Source organism: Gigantopelta aegis, chromosome 2, assembly GCF_016097555.1.
Source record: "Gigantopelta aegis isolate Gae_Host chromosome 2, Gae_host_genome, whole genome shotgun sequence".
NCBI lineage: Eukaryota > Metazoa > Mollusca > Gastropoda > Neomphalida > Peltospiridae > Gigantopelta > Gigantopelta aegis.
The window spans coordinates 34,562,332-34,586,331 of NC_054700.1; the positions used below are offsets into that span (position 1 = coordinate 34,562,332).

Here is a 24,000-nt window from a genome sequence, read left to right on the forward strand (position 1 = left end):
GATGCCCTGTTTGGTGGGAGGAAATTCATATCAGTCACGAGAGTGGAACATACGTTGAAAATCTTTGACACAATGTCTTTTGCGGGGTTAAAGAAACAGTTTAACAAAGCCAATCAGGTACCGGTTATAGGAAAATATTTAACTGATTGTGATATTATTATATTATATCTGTGTGTCAAGCGTAAACTGTCCGCTTTTAGGAAATCGGCTGTCAATTCCTCCACCCATTCACATTCTATTTTAGTGAAAACCGGCCTGTCAAGACCTGAACGTTCGTCTGTCATTATTTAGTTTAATTAAAACTCATTGGGTACGGTTTGGACATATAAGTGTTTCTAGTAGTTACTTATTTTCATTATGGTGTGACCTATAAAATATTGAGAATGTGTGTTCAGTGATGCAAACAGTTGACAGTTCATGGAATGAATGACTCGATGAGTGCAAAAGATTGTTTAATATTCAGGAAGTACAATGTATGGCACAAAGGAAGTAATCTGTGTTATTGTGTTTTAATATATTATTTTTGACATGCCATTTTAGAGGTACTAAGACTGTTTTGATGTGCTACATAGGCCTCTATATTATTATATATATGTTTGGTAGGTCCAACATGTTTAGTTTATAACACATACACACATTCCATGTATACAGCTATTACAGGTGAGTATTGTAATTTCAAGACCCTAAGGTTTGACTTGATCGGAAGGACCATACTTTGAAACTGACAACAATAAAAATGTTACTTACCTATACATAAATATGTTTATAGTAATGTCAAATGAAAAAAAATCCACTGAAACACTGCTGATATAATAAATACCATTCCAAACACACTCCCCCTAAAACAAATGGCGTTCTGTTAGAGTATTGTAAAGTCAGGAGTAAACACAGTGTTACTTTCTATGACATCACATTCAATTTTGGTCACTTAAAAAGAAATGTTTTGTTTCTGGAACATTCTTTTTCCTGGGTACATTTGTTTTGTATTTAAAACAAACCTCCCTTTTTTAACCAACTGATGAAAACGACAATACATTTCATAAAACAATGAATAATGAAACATAGTAACATTTTAAATGCTGACAACTGTGGAAAAGCTGAAAATCAATATGGAACATACATTGTTTTGACTATTGGACCTTCATTTAGGGTAAACGAATCAATCATCTCTCCTGATCACTCTTTCTTTGGTGCAGTACATTTAAAGCAGAATTTCTGGCATTGTAACCCACTCTCAAGTAATCTGTCAGTGCTTTATTTGCTGTTTATTTGATAAGACCTCCAACTCTGTTAGTAGCCATTTAATTACTTCATCATGGCCTTACTGAGTCCAATGTGTCATATGACCGAAAGCTGTAATTTTTGCAATCACCCAAACCATTTTTGTCTACTTCCGTATTTTTGATAATCCTGGGTTTCATTTCCGGGGTAAAAACAGGAATTTGTGAAAAGTGAAAATTATATTAACAAACATTTTGTTCTGGTTATACCTGTTTGTATTGCATTATTTTTGTAAAACTTGTTCATAACCTCTTGGTGTCTCTTCTGCTATTTTTATTAGCAAAAACAATGGTTGAAGTGCAAGCATGCTCGTGAATTTCATGAAAATTGCCAAGTCTCGAACTTACAATCGTCTCGATTTTACATTACTGAACCATATATACGCATAAGTAGCACACATTACATATATATAATATTACTATACACACATTATACATGTCTGTAAGTACCATTATTATTATTATTATTATTGTAATATATCGGACATAACCAGAAAGAAAGAAATGTTTTATTTAATGATGCACTCAACACATTTTATTTACGGTTCTATGGCGTCAGACATATGGTTAAGGACCACACAGATTTTGAGAGGAAACCAGCTGTCGCCACTACATGGGCTATTCTTTTCAATTAGCAGCAAGGGATCTTTTATTTGTGCTTCCCACATGCAAGATAGCACAAACCATGGCCTTTGTTGAACCAGTTATGGATCACTGGTCGGTGCAAGTGGTTTACACCTACCCATTGAACCTTGTGGAGCATTCACTCAGGGTTTGGAGTCGGTATCTGGATTAAAAATCCCATGCCTCGACTGGGATCCGAACGCAGTACCTACTGGCCTGTAGACCGATGGCCTAACCACGACACCACCGAGGCCGGTCGGACATAACCAATGTAATATAACTACTTATTATGTTATGACACCCCTCTCCACCTTCCAGAGAATTACATAATTGTTGAAGTCTGATATGTATCCTCGGAAAATGAGAGACACTTGACAGGATAAAATATAAAACAGCTTTCGATATACTAGTTATGAGCCATTGGATGGAGTGAGGAGAATCAATCCCTTGACGTTACATACCTGCTGAATAAGTGTCTACGTCAGCAGATTTCACTATCTGCTGCATAGGTGTCTACTTCAACAGGTTTCACTATCTGCTGCATAGGTGTCTACTTCAGCAGGTTTCACTATCTGCTGCATAGGTGTCTACTTCAGCAGGTTTTACTATCTGCTGCATAGGTGTCTACTTCAGCAGGTTTCACTATCTGCTGCATAGGTGTCTACTTCAGCAGGTTTCACTATCTGCTGAATAGGTGTCTACTTCAACAGGTTTCACTATCTGCTGAATAGGTGTCTACTTCAACAGGTTTCACTATGCTGAATAGGTGTCTACTTCAACAGGTTTCACTATCTACTGAATAGGTGTCCACTTCAACAGGTTTCACTATCTGCTGAATAGGTGTCCACTTCAACAGGTTTCACTATCTACTAAATAGGTGTCCACTTCAGCAGGTTTCACTATCTGCTAAATATGTGTCCACTTCAACAGGTTTCACTATCTGCTGAACAGGTGTCCACTTCAACAGGTTTCACTATCTGCTGAATAGGTGTCCACTTCAACAGGTTTCACTATCTACTAAATAGGTGTCTACTTCAACAGGTTTCACTATCTGCTGCATAGGTGTCTACTTCAACAGGTTTCACTATCTGCTGAATAGGTGTCCACTTCAACAGGTTTCACTATCTACTAAATAGGTATCTACTTCAGCAGGTTTCACTATCTGCTGAATAAGTGTCTACTTCAACAGGTTTCACTATTTGCTGAATAGGTGTCTACTTCAGCAGGTTTCACTATCTGCTGCATAGGTGTCTACTTCAGCAGGTTTCACTATCTGCTGAATAGGTGTCTACTTCAACAGGTTTCACTATCTGCTGAATAGGTGTCTACTTCAACAGGTTTCACTATGCTGAATAGGTGTCTACTTCAACAGGTTTCACTATCTACTGAATAGGTGTCCACTTCAACAGGTTTCACTATCTGCTGAATAGGTGTCCACTTCAACAGGTTTCACTATCTACTAAATAGGTGTCCACTTCAGCAGGTTTCACTATCTGCTAAATATGTGTCCACTTCAACAGGTTTCACTATCTGCTGAACAGGTGTCCACTTCAACAGGTTTCACTATCTGCTGAATAGGTGTCCACTTCAACAGGTTTCACTATCTGCTGAATAGGTGTCCACTTCAACAGGTTTCACTATCTACTAAATAGGAGTCTACTTCAACAGGTTTCACTATCTGCTGCATAGGTGTCTACTTCAACAGGTTTCACTATCTGCTGAATAGGTGTCCACTTCAACAGGTTTCACTATCTACTAAATAGGTATCTACTTCAGCAGGTTTCACTATCTGCTAAATAAGTGTCTACTTCAACAGGTTTCACTATTTGCTGAATAGGTGTCTACTTCAGCAGGTTTCACTATATAGTATAAATACATGTGAATATGTCAATTATATATAAACACGTGTTAATTCACGTGTATTTAAAAAATCTGTTGCTTTTTGACAAAATCTCCTGCTTTTTCAACACACACCTCCTGCTTTCAGGGTGTATACTACCAAATCAAATCCCATAGACGACAATAGTAACATATGTGGCTAAAACTCCTACCTGCAACGTATCAACCGACATAAATGCCACGGATATAAATACTACCACCCCTTACACTTAAAGTGAATCAGAAAAAAATGGGGGTCAAGCTGCTTGTTTCTGAGATAACGGGTAGCGTCTATGACTACCCTAGTTTCGCACAAAATTCAAGTACTTTTTTTTTACAGGTACCCCATACATGTTTCAAGCACAAGGCTACTTGACACATTGGTACTAGATGAAATAAAATTGCAGTTTTTTTTTTACCCAGATGAAACTATTATTTTTTACAACCAACACACTCACATTTATAACCAATCACAGGACTTGTGGTGTTCACTTCTCTATCAAAAGTTCGGTGCACCTCGAACTTTGACCCAGCCGGAAGTTATTTGGTTTAGTACTACCTATACTGATAACATACATTTTTCAAAAAGTGTCCAGCTATGTGTCTTTATGACAACCAGGATCTGGTGTATTCTGACATAAACTGACAACCTCACTGAAACTCTTGTTTCTACAGTGCAACCTAATATAATGTATACCTCAAAAAGCATATATATTGCATATAGTTTTGTACAAATGCAATATGTCATATTAAACAACAAAATGTTCTAAAATAAAACTCCTGAAGATATTTACTTTCAGTTGGATGTGTGTACTCCGGTATATATGTAGAGACAACAGAGATAGTCAGAGTACCTCTACCCCTTTAAAGAATTCCATTAAAACACATGCACTTGATTGACCCCTAGATTATGAAGACCTTAACAGGCACCTCAAAGAAATATCAGTATTAAAAAAATACACTGCCTGAGGAAGGAAACACAAACATGACTGTACTTGTATGAAGTAATGACTTAATGTCCTGAACATTAGTGTTGGGAGGAAATCCTGTATGCTGGGTGTGGGTGTCTTCAAGTTACCAGGTGTGGGAATTTCAAATCCATCGGCCATGCTGATTTTCATAATGAACCATCAAAACTATTGGCAGCCACCAATATTCCTGACTATATTTTATTTATAGCCTACTGTAGTTGGAGGTTTTAATAGTTGTGATATCTGGAATAATCATGCAGCTTTAACACATTTATTTTTGATTAATTACTGAACAAAAACTATTTTTAAATGACAAAATTACCCAAACATCTATTTTCTTGCATTATTTTCTAATCCGGATGAATACAATATGTACATTAGATGTATTCCTACAATCTGTAATCCAGCATCTTATTTAGCTAGTAACATTAGGTAATACAGCTTTAACAATAAAACTATATTATCAACTTAATCCAAGGCAGATAATCAAATCTGAAAAAATTGGTTCTGAATCTAGTATAAACTCAAAATGCTTTTCATGAGTGCTAACTAAGTGATTATTAAGAGAAATTTTTTTATCTGGAGATCTAAGTATATGTTTAAGAACCTTATTGTTATGTACAAATAACAACAGAAGGCACAATAGTGACAACAAATTTAATTATGTTTTTGGTAAAGTTTTTCTTCAAATTTACTTTAAATTTAGCATAAAACTACAAATTTGTCTAAAATATAACTTAGCACCCTATAAATATGTCAAAATGACAATAAAAATAAAGTTCTTTACAAATTTGAGTTTTCAGAATTTCATACATGACAAATTAACTATGTTAATGGAAACTAAAGACATTAACCCACTATTGACACATGTTATTTTTAATATAAAAATAAATTGCTATTAAAATCTTAATTCAGATTGCCTATATATAACACCATATTTAAGAGCAAGTCAAATACCATGTAAAAAGAAATTATTGAAATATTTACAGTATGAATTATAGGCCAAAACCAACTTTTCCTCAGTGCTAACTTTGATTCAAACTCCACTCAGAGCCATGTACAGAGATTATTGTCAAGGTCAAGGTCATTGTGAACTTGCATGATCGAGTGATGGCTAATTAATCAACCAGTATAGTTTAATTAAATAAAATGACAAAATCATAATATTTTTTATTATGCACTGAATATGTGCTATAGGGTGTATACTACCAAATCAAATCCCATAGACGACAATAGTAACATGTGGCTAAAACTCCTACCTGCAACGTATCAACCGACATGAATGCCACGGATATAAATACTACCACCCCTTACACTTAAAGTGAATCAGAAAAAAATGGGGGTCAAGCTGCTCGTTTCTGAGATAACGGGTAGCGTCTATGACTACCCTAGTTTCGCACAAAATTCGAGTACTTTTTTTTACAGGTACCCCATACATGTTTCAAGCACAAGGCTACTTGACACATTGGTACTAGATGAAATAAAATTGCAGTTTTTTTTTTACCCAGATGAAACTATTATTTTTTACAACCAACACACTCACATTTATAACCAATCACAGGACTTGTGGTGTTCACTTCTCTATCAAAAGTTCGGTGCACCTCGAACTTTGACCCAGCCAGAAGTTATTTGGTTTAGTACTACCTTCAAGGTTGACAGGTCTGCATTGAAGTCTGTTGACTGTTCATAGCACATGCATTGCAAGGACCACTGGATTGCAGGGGGGTGACAGCTTATACATCGTTGAGCCGTGGCTATGGTGCATTACGGGTGTTTTATTTTCAGTAAAATATTTAACATACACTCCTACAAGTCACTTGAAGTGTTATGATCAGCCTGATGATGAGATATTTGTAGAAATACATATATAGAGAGATATCATTCTGATAGTTTAATATAAATAAAAATTTCTCAGTCATTTATATTGGCAAAATATGCTACCCTTTTCTGATGCCGACTGGCCTAATCCAAACAAACAAAAGAAACTTTACCGATATACTTGGGCTTGAAAGGTGGACATTTGGTCTTGGTGACAGATTTCCTGCAGAAATTATGCTGTTATTAATGAAAATTATTTTAATTCTATATCACATTAAATATATTCTGACACTTCGATGTAATATAATTAAAATATAAAGATTGAACTGGCACGTCACTGCGGACTGACTATGCTGTATATTGATAAATTGTCATCCCCTTGCTACCCCATTGTTCTTGAATGTGCATGTGTCATTGGCGTGTTAACTGTTATGTCACTTTTAATCAACGAATACCGCCACTGGCATGAATAAATCTTACAGCATATTGGCAAACAACACAAATAACAAATTAATCTTTAAAATATATTTACAAACATGTTAACAGAAAACATTGCCATGGAAAATGCGGTGGACACTATTTTTCCACTGCAGATTATTTGCCGTGGACATGTTCTTAATTGCAGGGGTTGTGTCAGAGACCCTGTTAGTCTTTTTTTGTTGTCGTCCACGTATGTTTTTGTTAAATTATCAGTATATACATATAAGTCTATCTTACTCAGTATTGTGATGTATTGTTGCATCTCTGTACCAGGGCTCGAACTTAAGAATTTGTTAGCTACGACAATTTTCAAATGTTTTTGACGTAGGCAAATTGCTTACCGACTGTATTTTTGAGCCCTGAGTATAGTAATTTTAAACCTGTAACTTATATAAACAAATATAAAAATCAAGAAATGGTCCTTAAACCAACGACAATCATTTTTATCCATCGGCAAATAAATGTCATTGGTCAATCCCCTGATAAACAGAAATTCATATTGCAACTACAGCAATTGCTGTCAGTGCTGTCGTTAAGTTTGAGCCATGCTGTACTGTTTGAAAAAATGCCATTATGGGTACTGCCCATAGGAAGATACAGGTATACATGAAGTGTGGTGGGGTGAGGGTTGACTTACAATATAATTCTTAGATTTTTTGGTCCAAAATATAGTATCAATTTTACTTCATTTAGCACACTAAATATTTCACACGTGTTTCAGATTCCTGTGCACTAAGTATATTGTACACCTCTCTTCAAATTTATACATCCTCTGGGTCCTCCCGTGACTGCTTGTTTACCGTTACCATAGTTTGACACCCAACAGCTGATGTGGTTTTCGTGCTGGGGTGTCATTAATTCATCTATCAAATAATATGACCTAACAAATACCATGTAAAAGAAAGCAGAAATTAAAAAAAAAAACCCTCAAAAAACCTCACACTATATATATTGGATTAGAAAAAAATGTTTCTCAGCAACCAAGTTGTTTTTTAAATGCTATTTTCTAACAAGATGTCACTCACCCTGTGAATTGTTTAATTAAATTATTTATGATAATTTTTGTCTCGGCTTTACAAAGTGAAAAGGTATAAGTATTAGTTTTTTGACGGTGGCAGCAGAAATCTCATCAGTTTTTACATTTTACATTTACTGTATTAAAGTTTCATGTTTAGCTCCATTTCACACTAATTGTAAGTTCTAGTTATTACTAGTCACAAGAAGTAAAGGGCTGAATGGACACTGCGTCTAGAGTGGGGTAGCTCATTCATTCTGCCACTGGTATGGAAACATTACTAGTCACAAGAAGTAAAGGGCTGTATAAACACTGCGTCTAGAGTGGGGTAGTTCATTCACTCTGCCAGTGGTATGGAAACATTACTAGTCACAAGAAATAAAGGTCTGTATGGACACTGCGCCTAGAGTGGGGTAGCTCATTCACTCTGCCAGTGGTATGGAAACATTACTAGTCACAAGAAGTAACGGTCTGTATGGACACTGCGCCTAGAGTGGGGTAGTTCATTCACTCTGCCAGTGGTATGGAAACATTACTAGTCACAAGAAATAAAGGTCTGTATGGACACTGCGCCTAGAGTGGGGTAGTTCAGTCACTCTGCCAGTGGTATGGAAACATTACTAGTCACAAGAAATAAAGGTCTGTATGGACACTGCGCCTAGAGTGGGGTAGTTCATTCACTCTGCCAGTGGTATGGAAACATTACTAGTCACAAGAAGTAACGGTCTGTATGGACACTGCGTCTAGAGTGGGGTAGTTCAGTCACTCTGCCAGTGGTATGGAAACATTACTAGTCACAAGAAATAAAGGTCTGTATGGACACTGCGCCTAGAGTGGGGTAGTTCATTCACTCTGCCAGTGGTATGGAAACATTACTAGTCACAAGAAGTAAAGGTCTGTATGGACACTGCGCCTAGAGTGGGGTAGTTCAGTCACTCTGCCAGTGGTATGGAAACATTACTAGTCACAAGAAATAAAGGTCTGTATGGACACTGCGCCTAGAGTGGGGTAGTTCATTCACTCTGCCAGTGGTATGGAAACATTACTAGTCACAAGAAGTAACGGTCTGTATGGACACTGCGTCTAGAGTGGGGTAGTTCAGTCACTCTGCCAGTGGTATGGAAACATTACTAGTCACAAGAAGTAAAGGGCTGTATGGACACTGCGCCTAGAGTGGGGTAGTTCATTCACTCTGCCAGTGGTATGGAAACATTACTAGTCACAAGAAATAAAGGTCTGTATGAACACTGCGCCTAGAGTGGGGTAGTTCATTCACTCTGCCAGTGGTATGGAAACATTACTAGTCACAAGAAGTAACGGTCTGTATGGATACTGCATCTAGAGTGGGGTAGTTCATTCACTCTGCCAGTGGTATGGAGACATTACTAGTCACAATAAGTAAAGGGCTGTATGGACACTGCGTCTAGAGTTGGGTAGCTCTTTCACTCTGCCAGTGGTATGGAAACATTCATGAGTGGATGATGGAATGGCTCACTTGCAGGCATCTTGCTACTTGTCTCACGGATATGCCATCATTCGGCCATGACAAGGCTCGGCTACAGTCCAGAATGCTCTATTTATGTCTTGGTGGCATGGTTATCTGAAACTATATTAAAAGACCCTCCCAATCCTAATTAAACAGAAAAAGTGTTAACATAAACAAGGAGTTTCACATGCATCGTGCAGTTTTTAGGCAGATGCTCTGCTTAGTCAGCAAAAACAGTTTTAAGAAGTTGAAAAATTTTTTGTTTTTTGTTATCCTTTTGCAACACACTTTTTTCTGGCAACCAAACAAGCTGTGAGTAAAAGGACAATTTGCTACACATGCAATCTGTAATGTTATGACCACGTTTCTAACCTACATGTACTTTTCATCAACCTATCTGTCAGCCCCTGATATTTTTTACACATTTAAAAAAAAAAGTAGGGTAAAAATTTATACTGGCACTTAACTTGTGACTACTGAATATGAATGTTCATCATGCACAAACAAAAAAACCTTATTTTTTAAAAATAAATTCAAATTTTATTTAAATTTGTTTCTTTCTTTCTTTTTGTCCTTTAAAAACATGTATTCAGATGAACATCTCTGGATGCCACTGTTGTTTACGTCTAAAAGGATTATGGTAGGCAAGATATTTAATGCAGTCAGATTCTTGTTATTTTGTTTGATGATCCATTAGACATTGGGGGGGGGGGGGGGATGTAGCCCAGTGGTACAGCGCTCGCTTGATGCGTGATCGGTGTGGGATCGATCCTCGTCGGTGGGCCCATTGGGCTATTTCTCGTTCTAGCCAGTGCACCACGACTAGTATATCAAAGGCCGTGGTATGTACTATCCTGTCTGTGGGATAGTGCATATAAAAGATCCCTTGCTGCTTATCGAAAAGAGTAGCCCATGAAGTGGCGACAGCGGGTTTCCTCTCTCAATATCTATGTGGTCCTTAACCATATGTCTGATGTCATATAACCGTAAACAAAATGTGTTGAGTGCATCGTTAAATAAAACATGTCTTTCTTTCTTTCCATCAGACACGACATGAGTTTTTCAAGTGATAAATATTACTAGTAATTTGCTAACCATTCATGTGAAATACATAATTATGTGTACTTGTAAATTACTATTAATACTTTTTCTTCTTTGTTCCAGTATATGAGTGAAAAGATTGGTGGTGCTAAAGGAACAGAACTTGACGATGAATTCACGGAAATGGAAAGAGTAAGTATTAGTACTAAAGAGCTTATCTTGTTGCAACACATTTCTTAAATTGTTGCAAACCAATAAACATGCTTCAGTGAGATTAAATTAGACAAAAATATAAATGTGACTTTGCAATTATTCGCATTGCATTCAGTGTGCTCTGTTTTTGTGTAGAAATGTCAGCATATAGTTTTAAAAAAAAATATTGATTAAAATATTTGTTATGAAATCAACATTTATGGTGTGCATTTGTAGTTGAGGGTAGCAAAAAGGAGTATGCTTTGTACTATTGTCAGTATATTGATTCTTGTGAATGGCCCAGAGAAGCACTTTTGTTTTCAGTTATATCCATTATTAGTTATATCTGATATGGTCTGTCTACATCTCAGATTGATGAGCATCTTGCATTGCTGTTTATCAGTTTGCTGCTGATATTCATAAAATGTCATAAAGGCATTAAAGAGACATTCCTGAGTTTTCTGCAATGTTTAAGATGTTATTGACTAACAGAGACTTTTTAACGATTGTAATTACATATCAAATATATTTTTTGGCATAAAATATTAGTGGCTGTATTATAAACGTTTTTGTGATCATTCTAATATTGTACTAGGTTAAATTTCATTTCATTTCCTAAAATAATATGTTTTTCATATGTACGAAATTATTTGAAGACAAAATCCAGTTTGGGCTTCTTACAAATATTAAGATGACCAGAAAAACATTGAATATACAGACACTGATATTCTAACCAAGAATTTTCTTTTAATATGTAAGTTTAATTGTAGAAGTATTTTATTAGTTGGAAACATCTTACAATGCAGCAAACTCGGGAATGTGCCTTTAAGTGATATTTGGTGTTTTATCATGTTTATTAATAACAAAATATTGAAGTAGCCAACCTGGGTAGGCAAGATGAAAACCTGTAAATTTATAGTTTAAAATTCTGATGAAATACAGGTTTAGTACACTGTTTTAAAAAATGATGATGATAATTGTAAAGTTAAAAGTTTGTTTTGTTTAACAACACCACTAGAGCACATTGATTTATTAATCATCGGCTATTGGATGTCAAATAGTCATTTTAACACAGTCATAGAGACGAAACCTGCTACATTTTTCCATTAGTAGCAAGGGATCTTTATATGCATCATCCCACAGACAGGATAGCACATACCACGGCCTTTGATATACCAATCGTGTGTGTTAAAAAATGACGATGATACTTGTAAATGGCACCAAGGCAGATGATGATACCTGTTGATAGTAAAAAACAAAAGTGAGTACTTGTTTTAAAAGCTGCTATTAAGTTTGCATTAGGCTGGGGGGAAAGTTGCTTGTAGATCTCGGCAGTATTGAAATTTCAGGTTCAGTATCAGTATCAGTATTTTGGGGTTTATTTACCTCAGTATTGGTACAGTATTCTATATTGACACAATACCGATACTGATATCAAGCAGTATTTTTTGTAATACTCGGCTTTAAATGCATACCCAAGTCAGTAACATGGTCAGCCTCAGACACTATGGATTGAGGGTTCTGGCTGCATTCATTATTTGCTGGTGCACCCATTGAGCTATTTCCTGTTCCAGCCAGTGCTCCACAACTGGTGTAACAAAGGCCGTGGTATGTACTATCCTGTCTGTGGGATGTTGCATATAAAAGATCCCTTGCTGCTAATCAAAAAGAGTAGCCCATGAAGTGGCGACACCGGGTTTTGTCTCTCAATATCTTTGTGGTTCTTAACCATATGTCTGACGCCATATAACCATAAATAAAATGTGTTGAGTGCATCATTAAATAAACATTTCCTTCCTTCCTTCATTATTTGCTGTTACTGTTTGTGTGGTCTCTTTATTTCCTTCAGTCAGTTTAGGGATGTTTGTGAAAGTCTGGTCTCTGAATGTGGTAAAATATATATATATGCATGTACAGGGTACAGGGTATCATTGAACTTGATTTATAATAAACATGTTAGCTGTTAAACGAAACAAAACCAGTGATAAATGCTGCTATCAGTAATAATCTAGATCATGTTGAACTAAAATATATATACATTCAGTACATATATTATATTTGAAAAATTTACCAGCGATAAACTTCTCCATTAGATTTGGTTAGGAGGGTGGCAGGGGACTACTCTTTGAAATTGAAAATATTGATATTGTATAATGTTTCTGTTATTTTCCAAAGGAGCCCATTTCCGTGTCTCTCCACCCCACCCCTCTAAATTCAAGTTGCAGGAGCGATGTTGAAAAATAATAATAATAGCTTTGTGTTTGCAAAAGACATGCCTGATGTGTTCTTTATAGACAGGTGTTAAACAAGATGTCAGACAGAGAGCATTTTACGAACAGTTTGACAGGTTTTTATTATAAACACGTATATACATGTACCACATGTATATGTTAACGTTAAACTGGTACATTAATGTAATGTTAGGTACAAAAACCAGTCTAGCAAGTGAGAGGCCATGAGTGTTCAGCCCCCAGAACATGGCTCTGTAAACATGAGTGAACATGGTTTATGTTACATGCTTTCATTTGGCTTACACAGACTTTATTTGACATATATTGGCCTCAGAGATAAATATTAATTTATTCTTTGACCACTGTGTTGGTGTTCTATGTTTTATCTCACTAATTAGGCTCATTATTCAGTACGGAGCATACCATTACCACCTGTTCGTGGACTCTTTGTGATTTTGGATGAAATTCTCAAATAAGAATGGGATGAAGCTAGCCCAGTGTTTAAAGAATTTGTCTGATATGTGATGGCTTGTAGGATTAATATATCATGGTAGACTAATTTGGTTATTTCCAGTTCCAACCAGTGCCCTATGACAGGTGTACAGGGAACATTTTGTTCAGTATCACATCATGACTCACTACGCAAATGTCAGAGATTGCATCATTATTCTATAATACGTTAAATAGTAGTTGCTGCTCAATTTTCAAATGATCAGCAACTATTGCTAATAAACATTTTCAGCAACTATTGCTAATAAACATTTTTAAAACAAAATGTTTTCTGGTATGTGCTGTCATGTAGTTTTAGGAGCCTTCAAGCTTATATTGATTCCTTTCCAAGCATTATAATATACATCTATTGTTTTAATGAGCCAGCAAGCACCAATGAAAGAGGCTTTTAATCTTAATCAAGCTGACCTTTTTAAAAACAGGCATTGAACATCTTCAAACACCTGTAATTGTATAAATGGGTACTGTGCTTTTATATACACTTACAAGTCCATTACTTTCCTATTTCCTGTGGATAATGCCCAGGCTATATAATGCAGGACTGGTTTACAAAACACAAAACAGTATATATTGGGCTAGTTAGACTTTAAACGTTTTGGAAGCAGTTCTAAATTCTTATGTTTATTTTTTTATAAGTAGTCTAACGCATTTTATTTTGGCGCCCGTTCAATTGCTCAAAATCACCTTAAAACTTTTCGGCCGAGCAGTCTTAACCATTTTTGGCTAAAATTTTAGAGTCCAGACATGTATCGGTATGCAGTACTCTTTGTAGACTTAGGTAAAAAACAGGCTTCACCGAGGAATCGAAATTCAGCCAATCAGAACACGGCTCCCACTCGGTGTTACTTCTTGTTTATGAAGTGTCTGCTAGTCGGTCCGCGCTAACTAAATGGCTTTTTTCCAAATTCCGCCCACTTCAAACTTACCCCCCCCCCCCCTGCTCCGGAGTCAGTCACTGGCGAAGTCAGAGGCTAATTCCGCAGTGGGCGTGCCTGAACCTTCGTGGATAGGGGCACGTAAATATAGTTACCCTTACCCATACCAAACAGTTATGTGGCTTGTTTGTTGTCAAGCTTAATTTGGCTTTTTTGAGAGCTTGCTAGCTGCAGTTTTCACCATTAATCAGATACTTCTATTGTTGAGTGAATGCCTTACCTATGTTTTCTCAAAGCCTGTATCAGTAACAGTTCCATACAATTACAGTAAATGGCCTTGGTAAACTGAAAAAAAAAAAAAAAAAACATCATTGTAGAGACAAAAGCTCTCTTTTTCAGCTAAAATTGACTTTGTCTCTGTCTCTGCAAGTTTTTACATCATTGTTTGATATGAATCACATTCATTTGGTCAGGTTAATTTCCTTGTGTGCTTTTGCTCTGTAATGTTTATATAGCTCTTGGTCAGGGTATAAAAACAAACGCTTATACAAAACAAATATACAGATTAGATTACCACCATCATAAGTATATCTGATGAAGTTTGCTTTTGTGGGTTAGATTATTGATACAAATCAGAAATACATCTGATAATGATAGGTGTGATGGAGATAATTAGATGTATGTAGAGTGTACAGTATCAAACTGATAAACAATGCTTGTGTCATTATATGTGTATCAAATATATAGATAGGTTGATGTTGTTATTTGCTTAGTTTCATAGATGAAGAGTTCATTTACAAACATGATATACGTCACTCCACAAATTTCAGAGTTTAGCAGTGAAAATATACTGATGTCGGCACAACTCACCAATATGGGTTTTCTTCAAAACGTCATCTTTGCCCATTGAACAAGATGTGAAAACTGTTATTCTTGTGATATACTTTGCATCATGTTGCAGCAAAATAAAATAATTTTCACAATGACGTAAAATGTATATATCACTTCTTTAAAATCAACTCTTCATCTATTAGGGTTTCTTTTGATAGGAAAACGTGTGTCAAAGTATAATTATATATATATATATATATATATATATTATGGGAGTAATTGTTCAGATTAAACTTGGTGTGTATATATATATATATATATATATATATATATATATATATATATATATATATAGTCAAACCTGTATATAATGGTCACTCAAGGGACCCAGCAAAAGTGGCTGTTATGGACAGGTGACAGGGCTCGAACTTAAGCACTTGTCTCCTACAGCCATTTTTAAAAGAATTGCAATGAGTGAAACAGTCCTCCGATGGCAATTTTGAGCCTGCCTATGACACTTTTTTTTAAAGTGATATTTGCTGCAAATGTAGACATCTTTTAAATGTGCAAATGTTAAATATTGGCAGATAATGTACACCAGGTATATACATTTCGCCATTGTTGAGGAGCTTTACCAACGGCACAAAAGTGCCATCGGTGATGCTCTCTACCTACGGCAATTTATATCTCAACGACGGCAATTAAGTGCCGCCGTCAGGTTCGAGGCCTGAGGTGACCATTATATACAGGTAAATAAAAACACACATGAAATAGTTTACTATGTAGGCTACTACTAAACTGGAATGCATAAAAGAAACAATAGTCATTAAAAAAATAAAAAACAAGAAGTTGAAAATAATATAAATAATTTTTACTACATAAAGGCATATATTGAATATGTTTTATTGAACTTCACTCTATTATTCATGTTTTGGAAAAAGTCGTTTTGAAAGAGGCATTTCAGATACAAACGCTCTCGGTAATAAACTGCATCGAACCACATGTGGCATATGGACATGTGCATGTGTGGAATTATGATATTACTCAAGGGATTCTGATATTTCCCTAACTTTTTATTTTAAGTAACTGCTAATCTAACTCATCAGTATTTAGCCTATTAAATTAGACCATGAGCCGCCAAAGCTTGCAGTGAAGAAAACATGATACATTAATTAACAAAAAGGCAAGTTTGCCCATGTGTTATAGCTGAACAAACATCGTGATCGTATAACAATCATGCCTGACTTGCAGCAATCACACACCTTGTAATACACTCCCTGTCAGTGTGGGTGAGTCGGATGTAAGCTCGATACTAGCATTACTGTAACCAATGACAAGTCGCCTTACAGATGACCGACAACATCACACAGAACTCGGATGCAAATACGATGGATAGTGCATTGGAGCATATGTCTCGAACATAAGTAAAATAATATAGATCTCTATTCTCATTGTTAGGGACAGGAAAATATATGCATATACCTTGTGGCCATTATGGCAAGTTTAACTGTCCATTTTGGGGAAAAACTCATTAGTGGCCAATGTATTTTTTGGCCGTTATAGCAGGACTAACCATTCATTTTGGTCCAAAAATAGTGGCTGCTGGCCGTAAGGGACAGGTGGTCATTATATACAGGTGGCTCTTAGACCAGTCTTGACTGTGTGTATGTGTGTGTGTGTGTATATGTATGTGTGTGTGTGTGTGTGTGTATATATACAGTAGAATCTCATTGGCTCGAACGCCCAACGGTCGAACCTACCGGTATTCTCGAACCGAGAACAATGTCCTGATTTTTTTCTCTATTAAACTCTTTTATTTTGGTGCTGATTGGTCGAATACCCCTGGGGTCGAACAGAAGCTTTCTCTCGAACCAGTTTCTTGGTCCGAACTGTAAAATTAAACATATTTAGCTCGAACGACTAAGTCTATCCGAAGAAATAAAAAACATTTATTTATGTATGAATGTTTCATCGACCCATTCACGTCAGTCACAAAGTGAGTAATTATAAATTCGGAAGTGGAACGAATTAATCCTAGATCATATGCCGGCTTATCATGTTGTTTATTTAGCACCCATCGGTAATTATCTTTCTAGTACAAACAATTGTCCTACGATAATCGTTAGCTGAATGAACTTTGCATGTAACACCAATCAGTTGGTGAGCCTAGGCAGGCCTCGCCGGTTTACTTTAATAATTTTAATCACTACTCTACGCATGAGCTTCGGCATATTTTGTTTTTACCTTGAAATACAGGAGAGATCAATGTAATGTAGTGATTGCAACACTAACAGGTAAAGGGCCTCCGCCTGTGCTTCATGCACTTTCATGTTTTCTCAACATTGTCAATATGTCGCAAAATATTCTACAACAGCATAATAAAGAACGATTTTTTAAATTAATTAATATTTATAAATACAGACTTTCAATGTGTTTGTTATTTGTTTATTTAACGGTGATAAATAATAATTACAAGTATGTATCTCATCCGACATTTGACGGCGACTTCGTTACTCATGAGTCAATCGGACCATCTCGCCCAAGCCATTTTTACGGAAATATGCGAGGTGTTCCGATTGTTTTTTGTGTTACAGAAGCACCCGACAACGGCCGAATGCATGGTTCGAACTACCCGATGGGTCGAACAGACTTTGATGCACCGACAGTGTTAGAGCCAATGAGATTCTACTGTATATATATATATATATGAAGAGTTCAGGCGCAAAACGCTATATATAAAAAAAATTCATTTTCAGTAAAAGTGATTTTTTAATTGGCATACATCACGTTTTTGATTTTTAAAAAAAGGGGGGGGGGGGATTTACTCAATACAATTTCATAAGGATCAATCGCGTTTTGCGGCAAATCAGCCCTCACTGACTTACAATAATGGCTTAACTAAAAACAAGAAAAAAAATGGTTTATATCGCGTTTTGCGCCTGAACTCTTCATATATATACATAAAAATGGCTACCACATATTTGACAGTGCCATTTTGGTTAATTTTAATTTTAAAACTACTATGTTCATGAAATCATTGCCATATATATATATATATATATATATATACTGAACAGCAAAAGAAACGCGAGATACCAAATCATAATGAAATTGTGTCCAATTGTGGAGTTATAATTTATAAGTATTATGTCAACTATCACATCACAAAACCTGCCATTGAATTGCTCAATAAACAAAGTTATTGGTTTACTTCACAAACACGACAGTTTGCACATAATTAATTGGAAATCGCTAATTAAAGATAGCACAAAGTTAATAACATGTGTGACCACCATTGTTTTCAATCACTGCAGCACATTGAAGTTCTGTGTCAAACGTGCGCTGTGGGCTTTGGCGTTGTCTTGTTCGAAAACCATCCCATGTCGGCCAACCATGAAGTACAGGCTGGATCACTTCATCAATGCCCCACCCAGCAGCCAGTCCCCCACTACGACAACCTCCATTGTTCTATAAGATTACAGGTGGAACATGACATCTCCAACATATTGCACCCCATAAAATCAGCAACATCAGCAACGCTTGAAAATATAATCGGTGTAGTGTCTTATGTTACTTCAAATTCATTTAAAACTATCTACGGACATGTGTAGTTGGGTTTATCCCACTCAAAGGTTAAAATAATTGGTTGCCAGTGGTAACCACAATTTTTAGTAGATGCCTTCCGTTCAACTGACCGGCCTCGGTGGCGTCGTGGTTAGGCCATCGGTCTACAGGCTGGTAGGTACTGGGTTCGGATCCCAGTGGAGGCATGGGATTTTTAATCCAGATACCGACTCCAAACCCTGAGTGAGTGCTCCGCAAGGCTCAGTGTGTAGGTGTAAACCACTTGCACCGACCAGTGATCCATAACTGGTTTAACAAAGGCCATGGTTTGTGCTATCCTGCCTGTGGGAAGTGCCAATAAAAGATCCTTGCTGCTAATGGGAAAGAGTAGCCCATGTAGTGGCGACAGTGGGTTTCCTCTCAAAATCAGTGTGGTCCTTAACCATATGTCTGACACCATATAACCGTAAATAAAATGTGTTGAGTGTGTTGTTAAATAAAACATTTCTTTCTTTCTTTTTTTTCTGTTTAACTGATAGGTTTTTTTCCCCCGTTCCAGCCAGTGTACCACAACTGGTCAAAGGCCATGGTATGTGCTTTACTGTCTGTGGAAAAGTGCATATAAAAGCTCTCTTTTTGCATTAGAAAAAATGTAGTGGGTTTCCTCTGATGACTATGAGTCAGAATTACCTCATGTTTGACATCCAATAGCCGATGATTAATTATTCAGTGTGCTCCAGTGGTGTTGTTGTTAAACAAAACAAACTTTAACTTTAGTAGATGCCTAGAAAAACAGTTTTAATTATTTATGCCATTATGGCTCCTAACTTTACTCTATCTTGACTCATTATAGGGGCCAATTGGCCCCTGAACCTCTTCATATCATTCATTTCAACTTAGTTTCATGTTTATATCCAATTAAGGTTCAAGTACGCTGTCCTGGGCACACACCTCAGCTATCTAGGCTGTCTGTCCAGGACAGAGACTTAGTTATTAGTTGTTAGTGGTTAGTGAAAGAGAAGAGAATGTCGAACCCAGTACCTACCAGCCTTATGTCTGATGGCTTAACCATGACACCACCGAGACCGGTCATCATCTCATTTCAAGCCCTGATTATTGAATTATTGAAGTTGAAGGGATTTTGCTTGGTGTTTCATTGTCACAACTGTCGTGTTTTGTAGAAGATCGATGTGCTGGGGAAGCTGGTGGATGACCTCATTATCAGAACACAGGAATACCTCCAGCCCAATCCAGGTAAACACTAGTTTTGAAACATTACATTATATATCAGGTGACCTCTTCCCCCCCCCCCCCCCCCCCCCCCCAAAAAAAAAAGTACCCGTCTTTACTGATTAATAATTTGGACAGTATTTACACCGGGTTAATATTTAGCACCTGATATCATATGGGTATTAACATAACAATTTGTGGCTAACATATCAAGAATGCCAGAAAATATATACCAAATAACCTATTTGTCAAATTTAGTTTGAAAAGGTGTAGAAAATTCAGTTATTTGTAGCCAAACATCATAAAGATTAAAAACGCCAGTTCCCAAATTAGGGGTTTTATTTTTGTGAATTTGCTAAGAAATATATTCCTTCCCCAGTTTCAGTTTCACTTCATAATAAATGACAGCTTGAACCCTGTATTATTTATATATAAAAGATGTTTTTTAGAGATTGACATTATTTTGTTTTTGTCAGCATCAAGGGCAAAACTATCAACAATGAATACAATATCAAAATTCCGTGGCCAGGGAAAAGTTGCACCATACCCACAGCCCGAGGGCATTCTGGGAGAACACATGATCAAGCATGGTAAAGACTATGGTGAAGAAACCAGCTTTGGTGAGTTTTTGTCTTCAACTATTTTTTTTTAAATGCCTGTTATAGAACATTGACATAATTTGTTTGAATCACATATTTTTGAAAATTGTTACTTAAAATTTAATCTGCATAATGTGCATTTGTTTGAAACACCATTTATTATTATCAGGTTGTTTGTTGTTGTTGATGTCTTTAATCAAAATTCTGAACAAAACCCCATTCTGAAATATTTTTAAGTGCACTTCCAAGGAATGGTTTTTAATCAAAATATTTTGTTGTTTATTTCTAAAGAATCCTCTAATGACACATTGCAAAGGTATGTTCTGTAGTAGATGGCTTCCCTTAATTGCTAGTTACATCACAATTGATCTGCATATAAAATCAGAATTTTGCCCACATCGCTTACAAGTAAGTTACAGGTGTGAGGTTTCCTACATGATTTCTCTGGCCACCGACCGAGTCTCATGTCATGATTAGCGAAGAGTTTTTTTCTTTTCTAAATCAATGGGTATAGATCTACATGTCTACTCTGCTATAGCATTTTCCATTAAATTATCGTATACATTTTTTTTTTTTTTTAGTGCTTTTGTAGCTTTCACGTGTGTTTTCTTCAAAATATCTAAATATGGTTGCCTGAATAATCTGGCAACTTGTTGCACAAAAGTAGTGTGAGTGGGGGGGGGGGGTAGTGGGCGTGGCTTAATTTTTTCCGGTTCATTTTGTTATGAACAAAAAAAAGTAAGCACCTCTGAACCAATCAGATTGCCGTAAAGTGTATAGATGCAAAGTAATACAGTACACATGCTGGTTTACAATTTACAAAATGGTTCAAGCAATGCTAGAAATTAGGACAGTTTGTCAATGTCATTTTTAGATTTAGTGTAAAATTGTTCGTGTAATTAAATATGATAAAATCAGTACAACATGTGAATATTAAACGATTGTTATATATATTTTACACGTAATGACGTATGCCATGTACTTTGAATGAAATACTTAGTATTTTTTAGCTCTTTTCTCTTTTTTCTTTTCTTATTTAGCTAATAAAAATATAATCATTTGTAATTAAAGTGAATAGAAAGATTGTTTTGAATTTTACTTATTTAATAACATGGCAATGATTTCATGAACACAGTAGTTTTAAAATTATAATTAACCAAAAGGGCACTGTCAAATATGTGGCAGCCATTTTTGTGTGGGAGAATCATTAAATGATGTATCTTGTCACGGGAATACAAATAAATTAATTATTTAAAAAATCTCTCTGTATTAGACTTATTTTACAAGGCAGGGATTCTAACTACAACAACATACAACAGACCAGAAAAATCCAACAAATGGCAGCCCTTTTTGTGTGGGAGAATTAATCTCTGATAACGTGTATTGGAATATGAAGCTGTAATTATTAAAATATATATTTTTTTATAACACGGTAATGACTGTAAATCGTAGGCATTTCATAAAAACATTTTTTAATTGTTAGTGAATTGTTTAAATTGTCATCGCATAGTGACCCGATTCTATACAATTTGTGACTGTTGTATGTTGATAAATTAACAAAAAAATTAAAAACAGCTGTTATAATTAAAAACAATGCAACTTGTATTGAACTTTAAAAATAAATGTAAAACCATTTGTTTCAGCCGGGCTGTAATGAAATATTTTTTATAATCATGTCCTTTTTTTTCCTTTTTTTTTTGCATTTTAATAAATGATAAAATATTGTTTTAGTGATGTCATCAATTAGAATAAAGCCAATTTTATAACATTGTAATTACAAAAACATAACTATTCCCCGCTTCTCCCCCCACCAGAAAAAAGAAGTAAATAAAAACATTGCCAAATAAATGGCACTGATATTATTTAGTTTTTAGTGATGTCATAGAATCAAATTTTATAACATTGTAATTACAAAACATAACTACATATATTTCCCAGCCCCCCCCCCCCAGCCCCAAGAAAAAAGAAAAAGAGAAGAAGTAAATAAAAACATTGCCAATAAAATAAATGGTAACGATAACATTTACTTTTTAGTGAATCAGAATAAAGCAAATTTTATAACATTATAATTACAAAACATAACTATTCCCCACCCTCCTCCCCCACCACCACCCCCTCCCAAAAGATTTGAAGTAAATAATTGAAACATTGCCAAATAAGTGGAAACTGTGTTTATGAGTGGAAGACTCCATCAGTGGATAACTGTCACAGTGATAAACACCCTTGGTCCTCTGAGAGAGCTGTGTTCACATGGGCTGTAGCTGACGTTATGATTATTACGGTAATGGAAGAAATGCCACATACTTGGCAGTGTGCGCACTGACGATATGTGTGCTTGACATTGCTTATTCCCCTCAAACGCTGGCCACATGGGTCTGCACCTTGATCACACGCATATTTGAAAATCATATTTTAGTGCAGTCCCTGGTCACTGGAGGTTTAGTTGCGGTTTGGCAGTTTGATCAATAACTCTGTGGCTGCAGTCACAACTGTTGATTGTGGAAATCGTTTCAGTTAGGCAGTTGGATCAGTGCCGCAGACACAGTTAAGTCACAAATGGAAGATTGTGCACTTGGTTACTGTTAAGACAGTCGTTAACCCTTTCCCATCCACGAACGACTTTACATCAGGCAACCTCAGTAGAATGGGTGGTGCATTGAGGAAATTTATTGGGCGATAGGGTTAAAAAGAATTTTGGTTTGCATATGTATGTTGGATGTCAGTTGACATATTTTACTACTGTCATTATTTTATGGATATGGTCGAGACATAGCCCAGTTGTAAAGAGCTCACTTGAAGTGCGGTCGATTGGGCTATTTCTCGTTCCAACCAGTGCAGCACAACTGGTATATCAAAGGCTGTGGTATGTGCTGTCCTGTCTTTGGGATGGTGCATATAAAAGATCCCTTGGAAAAAAAATTGCGGGTTTCCTCTGAGACTATATGTCAGCATTACCAAATGTTTGACATCCGATAGCCGATGATTAATAAATCAGTGTGCTCTAGTGGTGTCGTTAAAGAAAACAAACTTTAACTTTGTTTTATGGACTGTATTTGACTGGTTGATGTCCCTCTGTATGCAACTGTTGTCTGTCCATATCAGTGTTCTCACTGCTCCATTTACAGGGCTCACCCTAGATCAAAAATACCTGTAGCCAAGATATTAGCCAAATGGAATTTTTATTAGCCATATTGAAAATGCTTTAGCCAAATTTGTTTTACGCAGTACTATATTGAGTATTTATATATGAATATGAAAATGTATCTTTTTCAGCTAATTGTGTACAAACTGGAATAAATAGGAATAACAAAACCTCAATGGGGGTAGGGGCAGTTAATATATTACTTCAATTTTTCAGCAGGGGTGGGGTTGGGA

General features: G+C 36.0%; 1 protein-coding gene across 2 annotated transcripts in view; it reads left to right on the forward strand.

The window, feature by feature from the left end:
* Positions 1 to 24,000, forward strand: part of LOC121384344 (endophilin-A2-like) — an 85,813-nt gene continuing 61,813 nt past the window's right edge. For both annotated transcript variants that reach the window (XM_041514703.1, XM_041514711.1), the window contains exons 1-4: positions 1 to 117; positions 10,717 to 10,785; positions 19,978 to 20,050; positions 20,503 to 20,646. In XM_041514703.1, coding sequence (XP_041370637.1) covers positions 73 to 117; positions 10,717 to 10,785; positions 19,978 to 20,050; positions 20,503 to 20,646 — 331 coding nt within the window. In that variant the 5' untranslated portion in view covers positions 1 to 72. The remainder of the gene's footprint in view (positions 118 to 10,716; positions 10,786 to 19,977; positions 20,051 to 20,502; positions 20,647 to 24,000) is intronic.